Source organism: Amphiura filiformis, chromosome 19 (genome assembly GCF_039555335.1).
Source record: "Amphiura filiformis chromosome 19, Afil_fr2py, whole genome shotgun sequence".
NCBI lineage: Eukaryota > Metazoa > Echinodermata > Ophiuroidea > Amphilepidida > Amphiuridae > Amphiura > Amphiura filiformis.
Genome location: NC_092646.1, coordinates 774,893 through 791,400, shown reverse-complemented (window position 1 = coordinate 791,400; position 16,508 = coordinate 774,893). Strand labels below are relative to the sequence as shown.

Below are 16,508 nucleotides of genomic sequence, written 5' to 3'. Positions count from 1 at the left end.
TTGTTCTCAAAATTACCAAAAATGGCAATTATCGTAGCAGGCTGAGGACACCTTACCTTCAAATGTTACCTTACCTTCAAATGTTACGTAGAAATGCTTGTCTTCTGTTGGGGACATCAGCAGGTCGGGAGTGGACGCCTCGGCCAATGGAGAGCATTGTTTGCATGACCGTATCACCGATTTGTTATTTTTCCAGCCACCTAAAACTGTAAACAGAAACAATAAATAGTTCTTATTAGGATTAACAGAGTTTGTCTTTCAAATGGGCCGGGGAGGGTTCTTAGTGGAAATGAGGCTACGGGGATGTGCGGCAGATTCGGGTGCATTTCTACCATTTAGTTAAAGACTAAGGGTGCATTTGCAGCTATTTTGGGTTATTGATGGCAATCATTTTCATGAAAAATTTGTTTACGAAAGAGTATATTTCGGGTGTTTTTCAAAATATTCTTGGAAAAAATACCAAATTGTCATATCCTTGTCTAGCAAAATTTGCCACAACTTTTCCAAAAATTGGAGTAATTTCGGATCTGTTTTTCGTCAAATTTGGTTTAAAGTCGGATAGTTTTCAGTGTCCCAGCCGTAAATCCCCACTCAAACGAAAGATGAGAACCCCCACCCGAATCACACAGAAAAAAATGCTGAAGTGGTTGACATCGTGGTGGTACGCACCACAAATGAAAAATGGTCCTTTCTTTTAATCTAAAAAATATAATAGAATAATACAATATTCGATTTTGAATTACACCGCGTAGTTTTACTTTAACGCATCAAACCCCATACTCACCTATTTCTATAAGTTCATCTTTATCAACACGTTCATCGGACAAGGCAATATGCCCGTCATTATTGGCGCGTAGTTTGAATGTTACTGCGGTAACAGTATTAGGAACTCTAGGCCATGGGTATCTGTACACATACTGATTGGGTGTTTGGTACACACGACAGCCATCAACTGAAAACAATAATGGAAAAAAATTGTTGATAAAAAATAAGTAAATCTGAAAGTGATATTTTCCTCTCATTCCCTTTTATTTGTTCTTACAATAATAATTGTGGGACCATGGAAACCGAATAACCTGTCAAGCGTTTGCAAAGTATATGTCTAAGAAGGAAGCGTACCGTCGGTGAAAGATATATCGGCATAGGGAGATATTTATGAGGATGTTGTATTAATACCGACTGTTTTGGAGGAAATAAATAAAGTGCGTGTCAAAATACAGTATAAACAGTTATATAAATGCCATAAATTAGAGGTATTTGGTCAAAATGCTCTATAGTTGAATCAACATCATTCCACAATTTTAAAATCGCGTGCGTGTGACCATTAATAAGGACTCATTGGTTATTTTTGTGAGCCAAGTGAAAATGTAGTTAAATAAGACGAAACCAAAATAACATGAAAATCAAAACAAAATGCAAATCACATAATTCACCAATTTCTTCACAGTAATGGCAGTCTTAGTCCTTAACTCCTAGCTCAGCATGGCATCAATACCACGCCCGGCTACCAAAGTGATGATGTAACAGGATTAACTACCATAGCAATATGTTAAAACGATTTTCGAATATCGCCCTGAACTACAATTAGGTTGCACCATCACTTGTGTATGTCTGCAATAAAAGATTGAATACAATACCGCTCTTTTCAAAGATACTAATCTTACAGGTGCGAGTGATCAGCATGATAAGGTTCAATGCAGAGGTACCGTGTGAATTTACTAGTGATGTGCGATATATGCGAACAATTGTACCTATTGCTATTCTAATTAATCATCACTTCTACAGCGAATACCTATTTTGTGCGCAGTGTAAAGGGAATCATGTGCACGAGGGGAAGGGAACGAAAGAAAAAGTCGGGACATTGACAGTGCAGATAACCTTAACTTAACCTCATCAAACATATTTACATCCATTTTTGTCGTGTATTTTATGATCGAAACACATAGTTTGGTTTTTCTGTTTGAATTTTGGTATGGTCATTCAATTAATAGGAATGTACTCATTGTTGTTTGAAAAAAAAAAAAAAAGTCAAAGAGTGCATGGTCTAGTTTGTGCCAATCACACAGTCGTATCGGCCAACATTTCCGTGTGTAAAATTAAAAATACGTCCCGCAGACAGTAGCAGAATAACTTTACTAATTCTAAAATATGACTATTTTGGCCCAAAACAGGACAAAAAGGAAGATGCATATCACAAATGTTATTTTTGTTCTACCAATTCAATCCAGGGGGACATTCCCACAGTTAGTACGCAAGTGCCACTATAAGCTCAATGTGCAATTGAGAAACTGATTGACTGAACATAAATAGCGGCTTCTTGGTCGCGACATCGGCGCTCGGTCCTGGATCATGAGGGTTTGTAGTCAAAGGAAATATTATTAAGGAAGTTATCATAGAGTTAAGGAAAGGCGATTATAGTACAGACAATAACTACATATTCACAAGTTTACTACAAATAACAAAAGTACATAAAAGTGCACTTACATGCAAAATCACCATGCTGACGTAAACAGTTGTTAATGTTACCATGGTTACGGTGTCTTCGGGATACTGCAAATTGGTCATGCAGGTAATAGTTCGAACTTTGACATTTAGATGTCGATATTGTTCACGAAACCGTATGTTTAATATGCAATTTTGTCTCTATTTTCATATCTACATTGATATAATGTTAAATACAGTTTTATCTGACAAACAGGCAAAAACAGAGGCCTATTTATTTTGCTGATGCATCCGTCAGTATACCACCGACTTTAGAAAAGCTGGTATTGTTCTGACGATCTAACAACTGAGCGACTGAAATGTGTCCAGACTTACCATAAGGGCGTCACTCAGCTGTTCCAAGGTCACAACAATACCCACTGCAATAAAGTGTTTGGCTCACTGACGAAACTGTCAGCAGAACAAGTACGTTTTTGCCTGGTTTTGTGTATTTAACTTCGATAACAAAACCTTTTGAAACATTTCAAGATGTACATTATTATCTTTTGGTCAGTTAACTTTATTTATTATTTCGTTTTGATACATAAGGCCCTTCTCGTGGATTGGGATACAGTTATACTTTGACGATGTTGGTTCGAATGTATAATTTCGGTAAAAACGCACTCGGCACAAAATAACTCCTATCGTACGTTTCGCAGTTTCGCAAAACATACCTATATACCACGGAATCGAACCCAAGACCTCGATTTTTTATGAGACAGTATGTTGGATGATGAGAGATGCGACACAAAGGCTGAAAAGGTGTGCGAAGGTATGGAAGGGTGCAAAAGTGCGAAGAACATAACAAATAGTAAGCAAAACACACCAAGATATATGAAAAGTATACAGTAATAGCATTAAATGTTAACTGTCATTTCACCACCCGCATATCTTACACTATAACTTCTCATACAAACAAATGAGTTGCACAGTTTTAAGTAATGCAATTTAGAAACCACACAGGATTGGAAACCGATTCAATGAGATCGTCTATACACTGCCACAGTTCTTAAAACAGAAATAGTTCTTATTGAGTTCGATGTATTGTGTACTCATTTACAAATGTAATCCGTTCTTATCACATCCTGTGCGAATCTAGGTGTCAATGACACACGGTGCTTTATGAACAAGGACGAGGGGGCTTACAGATGAGATAACAGATACTATACGAAAGCTCATTTTTAAAGGGCAACTCAGACGTTTGGTGACCTCGTCAAAGGTGATGCCGAATTTGAGGCTAGGATATACTAAACCAGATTCTTTCAGGAACTACAACATTTCTATTCAAGTACCAAAACATTTTAAAAGAATCAGTTCTGCTATAAGGAATAACACGGAACATACAACACATACGACATGCTGGTGTTAGTTCATGATATGATAAAATGTGATAAGAGTTGGTTGCCATTACTTACTAACAACCGCCGTTTCAGGCATATTGCAGAGGTCTCCTTGACAACAGTGCCAGCAGGCACTGTCTGGCTGATCGGTATTACAATTGTCCAGATTCCCGCCGTTGTTGTTAAGACATGCTTGGAGTTGTTGACAGCCTTTGGAGATACGTTTGACGCCGTTACTGGTGCGGATTACGTTCTGGCACGCGTCCTGTTGGTGCAAACAAAAAGGAAATTTTTAGCGTTTCGCATTTATATTCGTCATTATGCGGAAATCAACGAAAATACAACAGCGTAACTTATATGCATCTCGTGCATATTGGCACAAGTGGACAATTGCTACTGAATGTTGACCTATTTGTGAAAGTTAAAACTAGAACTACGAAGGGGTTGTACCACCCAACCATGGGTTTTTCATCCGTCATAAAAAGAAATGCGCGTCTTTACGCCCAAACGACTAAAGCTTATCGCAGATTCATCCTCTGCGCTCATTGTAGTGATACAATTTTACCCAGCACCTTACCCAAGGTAGGAATAAAACAAAATGCGCGTCTTTACGCCCAAACGACTTAAGCTAATTGTAGATTCATCCTTTGCGCTCATTGTAGTGATACAATTTTACCCAGCACCTTACCCAAGGTAGGAATGAAACAAAATGCGCGTCTTTATGCCCAAACGACTAAAACTAATCGTAGATTCATCCTTTGTGCTCATTGTAGTGATACACTTTTACCCAGCACCTTATTCAAGGTAGGAATAAAACAAAATGCGCGTCTTTATGCCCAAACGACTAACGCTAATCGCAGATTCATTCTTTGCGCTCATTTTAGTTTTAACATTTTTACCCCAGCACCGTACCCAGGGATTGGGCCGACCACCAAAATTGACCAGGGAGATTGGTGGCCCACCATATATATATTTCTCAGTAAAATCCATGTTTTTCATTACGCTCTCGTTAAATGATACCAAGAGATATTGATTTACACTTATTTTGGTATCACTGGATCACAGCGTCATCATCCCTATATCTTCGTGTCAAAAATTGCCGTGATAGTACGGCGAATCCTCTCGTTTTTCAATAGCTACGCATGGCGATTTTGTTCGAGATAGGCCGAGCGACTCAGGCTAAGCATAGTACGACTATCATGTGAGATACCACCAAGTTCTATTCTACAAATTATTACGATTTGCGCATGCTCTAGTATCCCATATGGTGTTGCTATTACAAGGAAATTCGATTTGTTTTGAGGTAAACCACAGGTTTTGTTTTTAATACACTAACTTGAAATTAAATACACTAATTAGCGACCATTGCTGTTGGCTCTGGATACATTTTTACTGCATTTTTGGCGTAACGATTTTTAAATCGTAAGTTAAAATTGTGATATATTTAATTTTGAGAATTACAATCATATAAAGGAACACAAATAGCCCATTCACCTAAAATCCAGGTGCTTGTATTGAATATTCGATCACACGTGTATTTCACAATGCATATGTAAACTTTCTTTATCTATGTCAACAATAGAATATTGATTTCACCAACGGAGTATGGAGTGTATGAAAATAATATTTATAATACAGGGTGTTGACGCCGTGTGGATAGAGGATACCCAATAGCTATTAGTACATTAGTACCAAATAAAACGGTATATGACGTTAGCAAATATGGCTCAGTAGTTCTACGGTTAAAAGTATACAGTCACCTACCTGGACAACCGATTCTTTAGAAATGCTTAGTCGCGCTAAAAGTCGATCGATACATGTTAAAATCAGCACAATTCAGAGATACACCTTTTTGCTATGAAATTAATTTTCTCGGTCAAATATAAAGCAATATTTTTTTTTTCTTCAGTAATGTCAGTTAAAAACTTGGTGCTTGGATATACATTTTTTTAAAATCCTGGTGTTAAAATTAAGCATCAAATTGTATCTTTTAGTGTGATATTTTTGATTTTTATAGGCCTTGAGTTCGCCTGCGAGCTTTTTACGGAATTGATTTTTTAGCGTCTCAAACTAATATAGTTTGCTAAAGAAAGATATTTCCCACCTCTGTAAAGCACATCGTGTGGGTCTATATATTATAGTTTTGTCAGAATTTCCGTTTTTATTTTACCCTTTTTCCCTTCATGCTCTGAAAATGTCAAACTCGGTGCTTTTATCTCGTGCGCAACCAGCAGAAATAGTCGATATTTTCATTGTTGTCATCCAGGGCAATTTTCCATTGAAAGGCAAAGATCATGAAGATTGCCCGACTAGCGATTTGGTAGCCCAAATCCCCAATTGGTAAATGAGGTGAATTTTAAAAATTTGCTCCCGTGATAGCCTGCAATTTCAATTTATATGGATTCCATGATTATGAAAACCATTTTGTCTGTCTGTGTGTTTGTTTACCTAGGTTAGTCCATATTAAGAGACGCACGCTTGAGGTTCATGAAAATCCACGGTCCAAACCTAGAAAAATTAGCGTGTTATTATAGGGGATTTTAATCTTCTGTCCCTCCTATCTCCATGTGAATTTTGTATGACCTACCCCCCCCCCCCCCCCCCCATCGCGGGTTGCCATTTTCATTACACCCTTCAGACTTGTGTTCGGGTTTCTGTAGAGATTCATCAGTGTTCGGGTTTGTTTTTAATTTGACATGTAGGCCTATAACCATCGGCCTATTTGTCATAATTAAGCGCTATACCTAAATGTATAGCTATGCTATATATTATTATGTAATATCATGTACATGTAGGCCTATAGGGTGGGGTGGGTGCAGTGGTGTGTGAGGTGGGTAGTGGGGGTGTATGTAGGGAAACTTTGGTGTGGTAATCAACACACTTTAACCATGACTTTCAATGCAAGGCTTTTTGTTGCCACAAATGTTTTTTTTTTTTATGGTTATTTATAGGTTTTTATAAACTTCCATGTTTAACCTGGTATTGTTTTGGCTGCTTCATTAGGGCCTATGACTTTCGGTGGGTTTCCAAAAGCAGTTTCAAACAAACACAAACAAAAGGAACCATACCCAGTCACACAATTGAAACACTACGTCAAGTATTAACATCCAAGTTATTCTGTTTTTAGGTAAGCAATTTTAAATAATTGCTTGAACAGGTTTTTGTTAAAAAACAAAAACCTGACAGAGGGAGAAGAGAGGAAGAGAGATGGAGAATCCATACGATATGCAATACCATACGATTATATTCAATAAGCCTGGCAAAAATTGTCTATTTGGGCCCCCGCCCCTCCCCCAAGTGCAGGGAAATTTTGTGGATTTGGGCCACCGCCCCATACAGGCTTACCCCCCCCCCCCTTGGAAAAAATCCCAGCTACGCGGCTGTGATCAGTAGGATCGCTATTAGGTCTGGGAATTTCGTTGCTATATTGAAGTTCTGGCAACACTGTACCCATGCCGGTATTCCTATTAAACCCAGGGATATCGATCCACAATGCTAGTATTAGCTTTTGATTTCACGCGTTGATTTTGAAATTTTTCAGGCGGGAATAAAAAATGATGAAATCAAAACGGAAATTCTGACAAAACTATGATATATCGCTCACGGTGATGTGCGTTAGAAAGTTGGGAAAAATCCTTCATTAGCGAACTATATTACTTTGAAAAGCTAAAAGGTTGATCCAAAAAAAGGCTCGCGGGCAGAGTTTAAGCCTATCAAAATCGAAAATCTTACACGAAATGACTGAATTTCACGCCTAAGTTTAACACTAGGATTTGAAAAAAAATACAGTATCAAGCACTACAATTTGACCTGACATTTACTGAAAAAATGAAAATGATTGCTTTTTATTTGGCCGAGAAAATAAATTTTACATTGAAAAGTTGTAACTCAAAATTTAGCTCATTTCAACACCAAATTCGATCGTTTGTATTGCCTCATTAAATGACTGAGTAGTCTTGCAGAACAAAAGAATCGGTTGTCCAGGCTGCTAACTGTATATGTCATACCTGGTCAGCGCTGCAATCTTGTATACTGGTACAGTCTTCATTTGATGCCGCATCGTTACATTGGTAACATCTACCGGCTGGAAATACAATAGTAAATTATACTGTGTAATGTTGAAAATAATCGGAATAGATGACAGTGAATGCAAAACCAGAGACAACAATTGGGAAATAAATTGGTTTTTTTTCCATAATGTCGAAAACCAGATGACTATATGACTACTCTCACACAATAATATGTGAATGGCCTTACAAGAAAGCGACTGAAGTCGACAGGCACACAGACAAACGGGACAGGACAAACGGGACAGACACGGCAACTTTACCTCCAGGACAGAAGTGTGCATATGCCACCTGTTGCCTACGAAGGCTGGATGGCGAATAACACACTTACAGACAGAGAGACACACAGACAAACGGGACAGGACAAATGGGACAGACACGACAACCTTACCTCCAGGACAGAATTGTGCATATGCCACCTGTTGTCTACGAAGGCTGGATGGCGAATAACATTCGGCTCCATTGACAATAGGAGGAGCAAACCTTGTGTTAAGTAGCCAATTCTTCAACCATAATATATCGCAGTTACATGCCAAGGCATTACCCGTAAGCGTTCTAAAAGGTAGAAAAATATATGAGAATTAAAAAGTGGTATTCATCAAAACAAAATACTCATTTTGGTAGTCAAGTTTGTTAGGCTCTGCGAAAATATTTATAAAAAGAATGTGAAATTATATGAATTTATATTATTCCAAGAATAGAAAGATTGAAGCTATTAATCTTCTGATCTTCAATGTTCAAATCAAATACCGTAAAACCTCGTCTACAAGCACAGTAGTTTAGATGAAAGCTAAATTAATACGATACATGCGTAAATATGCTAATACAATAGATTGGTCTTACAATAATACATGTTTGTATATGCTTGGATCTATATTTTATTTGCTCAAATTCCATAATGGCGCCTGGATTAATTTAGCTTTCATCAGAAGCATTCTATATGCTTGTAGACGAGGTTTTATGGTATTGTAGATTTTGAGTACTTTTGAGTAGAAAATGCACCCATTCTTCAAACAATAAACAATAAGAATAATGTATTACTCACAGTGTTTGTAGACGATCGAAGATAGTAATCATTCCTTGCGTAATCATGGGAATATTATTGTCAGACAGATCCCTGAAAGGAAATTCATTATCGGAACCTAAATATGTGTTTTTCTCTCCGGTTTTAATAAATTTACTGCTTAAATTAGGTTCGAGTTCAGATAATGTGCAATTTACGTGTCTATTATCCCATTACCCCGTGACAATAAAATGTACATAGACCATTCCTATATTGGCATTTTCCTGCCGTTGATGGGGTGAACATCGATGACACGCTTTGGCTTTTGTTATTTTATAATCACGAGATATGATACCCTTCTTGTCGCCGCTTTCACGATGTTTGATTTAGAGTTAGAGTTGCATTTTAGAGTTAAAGTAAGAGTTGTAATTCGAGTTCAATAAGGCCCTAGAGTTGCATTTTAGAGTTAGAGTTACAAGTTGCTGGTCATGCATCTCTAACTCCAACTTGTAACGCTAACTTTAAATCGACTCTAAAAATGTAAATCTAACTCCAACTTTAACTCCAACTCTAACTCATACAATGCATTTAGGATTACTCGAATGGTACATGTTTTTATAGTTCTTTACTGGTTTAATAGTTAACTTAAGAATGGCGGTAGAAGCGGGTTATTCTTCAGATTAATCTAGAACAGGCAAACTAACATGTTTATTTGTTTACTTACAGCCAGATTAGCGATGTGAGAGGTTGTAGCAATGCTGTCATGTGACTTGTTTCAGGTCGAATGCGGTTGTCGGATAAATCCCTGAAGAAGGCAAGTATTAAGACAAGCAAACAAATGTTATATTTAAGATGATAATTAAAGGTAAAACAGATTTAGATTATAAAATTCTTGCTATGAATCTAATCAACCTATTATATAGGCCTATGTTATAACTTTCTTGCAATACAAAGTAGGTAATGGTGCATCTAACGGACGAGGTACAAAACACACCAAGGATCAAAGGATGATGCAAGAGGATACCTAGAATATATAAAAATAGAAAGATTCGAGCCAGGTATACCAACTTGGTGTGTGGAACAAATATACATTTTGTAGAGGAGAAAAGTAACTTACAAATACTCGAGATTTTCCAGGTTCTGAAACGCACCAACACTGATCATATCACTCCGTAAGGAATTGCCATCAAGATACCTATTTAGTTAAAACAATAAGATATTTAGACTATAAAAAAGTAAAAATTTAATACATGATGTTGTTTGTGAAAGTCCTGTTAATCGGCATTAAGCTGAATTTATACTCCATCGCTGTGCGACGAGCGATTGGTTTCCAGCCAATGAAGTAGCGCGCTTTTTGTGGCATCGTGAAAAGCCCGCTACCTCATTGGTCAAATACCAATCGCTCGTTATGCAGAAATCACTATAATAATTATCTTATACGGATGTAACATGATAATATACAGGGTGATTTAAAATGAACTGTACCCAAATTCAAAAATTAAGATAAAATATTTACCGACATTTAAATAATTTGTGTTTGTAAGCTGTAACAGGATAGTATGTTTCCTATTATTGGTGAAAAAATCATGTCTTTACCTCAAATGGTTTTGAACAAAAAGTACATTTTATAAAACACACCAATTTTGTTACTGCGGTAGAGAACACGGATAAACTTGGTTCCATGCAAGGGCGTAAATCGGGTGGGGGACAGGGGGACACGTCCCCTCACTTTTCAAAGTGGGGGGGGACACAATACCAAATGCCCCCCACATTTTGGTCCCCACCCCCAAAAAAAAAAAAAAAAGGAAAAGGGAGAAGAGAAAGGGAAAAAAGGAGAAAAGAGAAGAGAAAGGGAGAAAAAGACAAGAGAAAAGGGAGAAAAAGAGAAGAAAAACGTTAAATTGCACGTAATTGAGTAGGCCCATCACTGCCCATACCTAAAAATCCGCACAGCCGAGTCGATCGTAAGTATAATATATTATAGGCCTGTGATTATTTTGGGCATTGCTTGAAGGCAGGTCATCGGCCCAAAAGCCTGTACTGTGGGCCCGTCGATATACAGGGCCCGTCACATTTTATCACCAAAGTCAGTTTTAAGACGGACTCAATGCTGACTTCAACATCAATCCATGCATGCTTTAGTAATAATTCCGAATTTCAAATCTCAAGTAAACTTTTGCAACTTGAGTTCGGTCCCTTTTTTTATTTTATTTTTAATGATAACAGTGTAAAAATTATGCACCAAATGACTTCAATTGGACCTTCATTTTGCAAAATCTGCGGAACATCCCCCCTCAGACACCCCCTACGACGTATACATAAACAAGTGGTCGCTTTCGCTTCTGTTTTAGTGAAGACTTACTTGTCCACAAGTTAGGCCGTCATTTCACAATTTTTCAGCTGTTTCAAGCTCAAATTTTACACAATAATAGTGCCAAAATGGTCCACCAAATGGCTTCAATTAGGTCTTCATTTTGCAACAGGTTCTTACTTCTCAGGGGGGAACATCCCCCTCAGACACCCCCTGCGTATACATAAACAAGTGGTCGCTCTCGCTTCTGTTTTAGTGAAGACTTGTCCACAAGTTAGGCCGTCATTTCACAATTTTTCAGCTGTTTCAAGCTCAAATTTTACACAATAATAGTGCCAAAATGGTCCACCAAATGGCTTCAATTAGGTCTTCATTTTGCAAAAGGTTCTTACTTCTCAGGGGGGAACATCCCCCTCAGACACCCCCCTGCGTATACATAAACAAGTGGTCGCTTTCGCTTCTGTTTTAGTGAAGACTTGTCCACGAATGGCTTATTAGGCCATCATTTCACAATTTTTCAGCTGTTTCACTAAAATTTTACACAATAATAGTGCCAAAATGGTCCACCAAATGGCTTCAATTAGGTCTTCATTTTGCAAAAGGTTCTTACTTCTCAGGGGGGAACATCCCCCCTCAGACACCCCCCTGCGTATACATAAACAAGTGGTCGCTTTCGCTTCTGTTTTAGTGAAGACTTGTCCACGAATGGCTTATTAGGCCATCATTTCACAATTTTTCAGCTGTTTCACTAAAATTTTACACAATAATAGTGCCAAAATGGTCCAACAAATGGCTTCAATTAGGTCTTCATTTTGCAAAAGTTTCTTACTTCTGAGGGCGGAACATCCCCCCTCAGACACCCCCCCTACGTCGCGGATCCGCGACGTGCGGCGCTGTCGCGCCGAAGTATCAATGACTTATAATTTTCATTGTGTCCCCCCCACTTTCAAAAATGGATTTACGCCCCTGGTTCCATGTGTTGGTCTAAAATGGGATGATAAATTGAAAATGCGATATCTTCTGACTAAAACCACTTATTATCAAAATTCAAAATTTCTACTACAGAACACTTATCACTGCTTTCTATGATAGTTTTTTGATATGTACAATCTCCGCGAATATAAAATGAGTAAAGTTGGGTACAGTTCATTTTAAATCACCCTGTATAGCCTAAATGATATCATACTCACAATCTCTGTAAAGACCCTAGATATTTGAAATCTTCAACACTAACACTGCTGATTGAGTTGTCTGATAATCGTCTGAAACGAAAAAACATAAAAGTTTTGTCATCGTTTTTATCTTACATTTACTTTCTTACTTTTTTTGTCTTAAAGGCCCATTCAGTGGTTTGCTCATCCGGACGACCGTAAAAAATATCAAAATTCAGAGTTTGGCACCTTTATTAGTGTATAGATGTGCTAACATAGCCTGCTATATTGTTCAGCGAAAACCCGTGTATTTAAGACAAAATAAGACAGTTACATTATGTATGCTAATTTATATCCTGACATTATACAGCCTGTCTCATCAAAAAAAAATTGTGCAAGTGAAAAGCGCCCTCTTTGGCAATTAGAAATACCGTTGTGACATAATGCTTACATCAACGTTACGGGCGCAGTCTTAGCTCTCAAATGCCGTTTGTTCTGCTCAATTTGCTTGTTCCAATTTCGAGATATGTTTATTTAACAACGAAAGGGTAAAATCACAATTGTGCCACTAAGTTTTACTAGGGAAGAGAGCTGTACATGTAAATCAATGATAGCTGATGTTGATGCGTCTAATGCACTGCCCCTTTCGGGGCGCATGCATTAGACGCATCAACATCAGCACGCGTACATAATATCTCTCCTAACAAGTAATACGCGTTCATTAACCTATAACATATATAAGTGCGCAATATTTGTTGTCTTTTAACATAAGTGACTGAGAGAACAGTATTTACCATGATACAATCGATTGACATGCACATGCAGAACAGCAGAATGTGAAATCCATTTTTACAGCAGAATGTGAAATATTTATTTATCTTTTAATCTCTTTTAAGTGGAAAAAGATAATCATCATTCCTGCATCATGATTAAACAGTCAAAAAATTTTGTATTGTGTAATTGATGCATTCTTGTAAATTTCACGAAGGAACTCTTGATAGACTTGATGCTATCACATGTAGGCCTAAAGCACTCTCCCCAAGTAAAAGTGGCACAATTGTGATTTTACCCTTTTGTCTTTAACTAAACATATCTCGAGATTAAAATAAGCAAATTGAACAGAACAAACGGCATTTGTGAGCTAAGACTATACCCTTGATGTTGATGTAAGCATTATGTCACAACGGTATTTTCTAATTGCCAGAGACGGCGCTCTTCACTTGCACAATTTCTTTTGAGACAGGCTGTATAAATTAGCATCCATGTATTTGAATGGGGCTCCAACTACTTCGTCAATACTGCTGTTTTCTTCGTTTTATTTTATTTTACGTTTTTGTCAAATTTTTCATTCCAAAAATACTAAATGACAATTTGAATGATTTATCCTTCATTTTTGAGCAATAAACAATTTTAATACACTTGCGCTAGGATTATTGAATGGGAGTTTAATTGTATCTTTGAAATCGTACATTCATTTTTTTCGTGCTATATACTTATAGTGGCAATCAGTTCAATGGGAGAGCGTGGCCTAATTGTATATCAAACATGAATATTATATAGTAATTGAATATGGAATTTGAAAATAAATCGAATTACTTTTGCAAATTTGAGTACGTATAGCTATATTCTTTTTCATAATTGCTTTCTATTTCGAATTATGTATTTTCCAGGACTCCCTGATAAGGCAAACATCTTGTTAAGTGCAAGAAATCAACGTCCCCAAAAATGTCACTGAGACCGAATTACATAAGTGACGTTATATTAGCAACGAGCATATAAAATAAATGACTTCATATCCTCTTACGTTTCCATCTACCTCATTCAATTATAAAACACCCGTCGTCTTCGTTTATAAAATACCTGCCCTATATACACATAACAAACAAATGTGAGTTATTTGCTCAATAAGAAAGTTGGACCAATTTCAGGTTGCCCAGCAATGCTTAGATACATCCGCATATACGAGCGTAGCTTCGCAGCCTGGTCATCGTAGATGTGAGCATGGAAGTGATGTGAGGTATACTGACTTACCCTGATCTTTCACAACTACATGCCAGATGAAAAATATATCCCCAAAGGGCAATGTTTAGAAATGTTGAAACACAGATATTGGAATGTCTGTGGTTGAATATACTATAGGGACCGTGAATATAGGAAAAATGCAATTAACATGCACGTATTTTGGAGGGGGCTTTGGGGGCGCCAGCCCCCCGGGGTCAAAGCAGGGGGCGGCAAAATCGAAGGGCGGCGGGAAGAAGAAGGGCGGCAAACAGAGGGCGGCGGAAGAAGAAGGGGCGGCAAAAGGCGGCGAAAAGAATTAGTTAAGAAAAAAGGGCGGAAAATGTGAAAAATTGTACTATACATCAAAATGTGTTGCTTTTGGGGCGGTAGCGCTTATAAATCCTTTTTTTTTTTTTTTTTTTTTTTTTTTGTTTGCTCTTCACTTTTTCAAACGACCGTTAAAAAAATAGGGGCAACCTTTTCGGGCTGTTGAGGAAGGGGCGGCAAAATTGGTTTTTCTTTAGCCCCCGGGGAAGGGGCGGTCACGGTACGCCACTGATTAATGCAAATATAGGCTAACCATAGAATGGGTCCCGGGGAATGGGTAAAAGGTAGGAGCATGGAGTTAAAAATATTGCTCAAAGTTAATCTTTCAATTTCACACTACGTTGCAGGGACGGAAGGAGTGGGTTAGCCTTCTCACAAAACTTTCATTTGTTCCCTATGGCAAGATGATTTGCACAATTCGTTAAAGGTAGACGTTTGAGTTTATCCTTTTATACTAAACCTTGGTAAATATTTGACTTGGTTTATCCATTGTAATACATGCATGCAAGTAAATGTCTTAATGCACTGTCTTCATGGTATTAAGAATGCACAATACACGATTAACTCGGCCGAACTAGTCCAAAATTGAAAACTAGAAATTCAATAATGAGAGTTTGCCTGAACATGAATGCCAATTAGAATATTGCATGGGCAGTGACAGAACAGAATATTGCATAACTTCGGCTGTTTTATGATATTTTAAAAACTGGAATGTAAGACAACATCTAATTTGAGACACCCAGCACTCAAAAGTTTCGACGGGGGGGGGGGGTCGTTTTAGGGGAGGTGAAATTGTCTCTTGGGGGTTGAATTGCTCTAGCAGACTAGCAGTCATGGTTCATATATAAAGGAAAAACCAAAGTAACGTAACTTACAAAATGACTGTTTCCTTTGGTATATCGGCTGGAACTGCTGTTAATTCCCTTGCTGCACAATTCACAACCAAACCCTCCGTCTCCATCTCACATGAACATGGCGTGTTACAAGCATCACTCAATACTTCCATTACCATAGAAACACATACAATTGTTATGAAAAGTATCTTGTTCAGGCTTAAATGCCTATCAAATTTTTGAAGATCCATTGTATTCTAAAATTCTACCAATATTATTAGTTTAGAAAGTATGTAGGATGGCGTCCCTTTTACTTCTGTGGTGTCTGTTGAATCTCAATTATGCATGTTATATTCCAGCGCCCGGGTTATTCCTCCTCTCGTCAGTTTTCTGCAAATCAAAACACAGATACAAAATAAACATGATAAATTTGAAGGCAAATTATGCTATACTAGAATCATGACTCAGCCTCGTTTCAGCTATTGCTTGATGGCGATGTGGAACTGAACCCTGGACCCCAAAACATTTGTTCAAATTGTAGTGGAACTGTCCGAATAAATCAAATGCTACTTTCTTGTGCAACATGCTCCAAACCTATTCATCTGAAATGTTCCGGACTATCATCATATGCTTTACGGCACCGTGACTCATATTTTTATGACGTTCAATGTCAGCCCTGTGTCACAATGAACATCCCTTTGCCAATGACTCTCTGTGCTCTATCAACTGTAATACGGATGTACCCACCGACAATAGTGATGCGTCTACTACCATCAATGATAGCATAGACCTTAACAACCATCGGACCAATTTTGGGACATCATTTCTCCTCCTCAATGCTGGCAGCATCACCAAAAAGCTTGATGAATTATTTTCAACAATGGACTCTCTTGAACCTACTCCACTTATAACTGGAATAACTGAAACTTGGTTAAATCAAAATTTTATGGACACTGAACTTTGTATTAATTCTGATTATTGTGTTTTTAGAAAT

The 16,508-nt window shown here is 37.7% G+C and overlaps 1 protein-coding gene across 1 annotated transcript in view; it reads right to left on the bottom strand.

Annotated features, from left to right (window-relative positions):
• LOC140141665 (uncharacterized) overlaps positions 1-16,508 on the bottom strand; it is a 50,418-nt gene that overhangs the window by 30,254 nt on the left and 3,656 nt on the right. The window contains exons 2-11 of the mRNA XM_072163576.1: positions 15,557-15,904; positions 12,393-12,464; positions 10,009-10,086; positions 9,616-9,696; positions 8,934-9,005; positions 8,280-8,443; positions 7,829-7,905; positions 3,897-4,086; positions 785-952; positions 75-206 (exon numbers count right to left, since the gene is read on the bottom strand). Coding sequence (XP_072019677.1) covers positions 75-206; positions 785-952; positions 3,897-4,086; positions 7,829-7,905; positions 8,280-8,443; positions 8,934-9,005; positions 9,616-9,696; positions 10,009-10,086; positions 12,393-12,464; positions 15,557-15,765 — 1,243 coding nt within the window. The 5' untranslated portion in view covers positions 15,766-15,904. The remainder of the gene's footprint in view (positions 1-74; positions 207-784; positions 953-3,896; positions 4,087-7,828; positions 7,906-8,279; positions 8,444-8,933; positions 9,006-9,615; positions 9,697-10,008; positions 10,087-12,392; positions 12,465-15,556; positions 15,905-16,508) is intronic.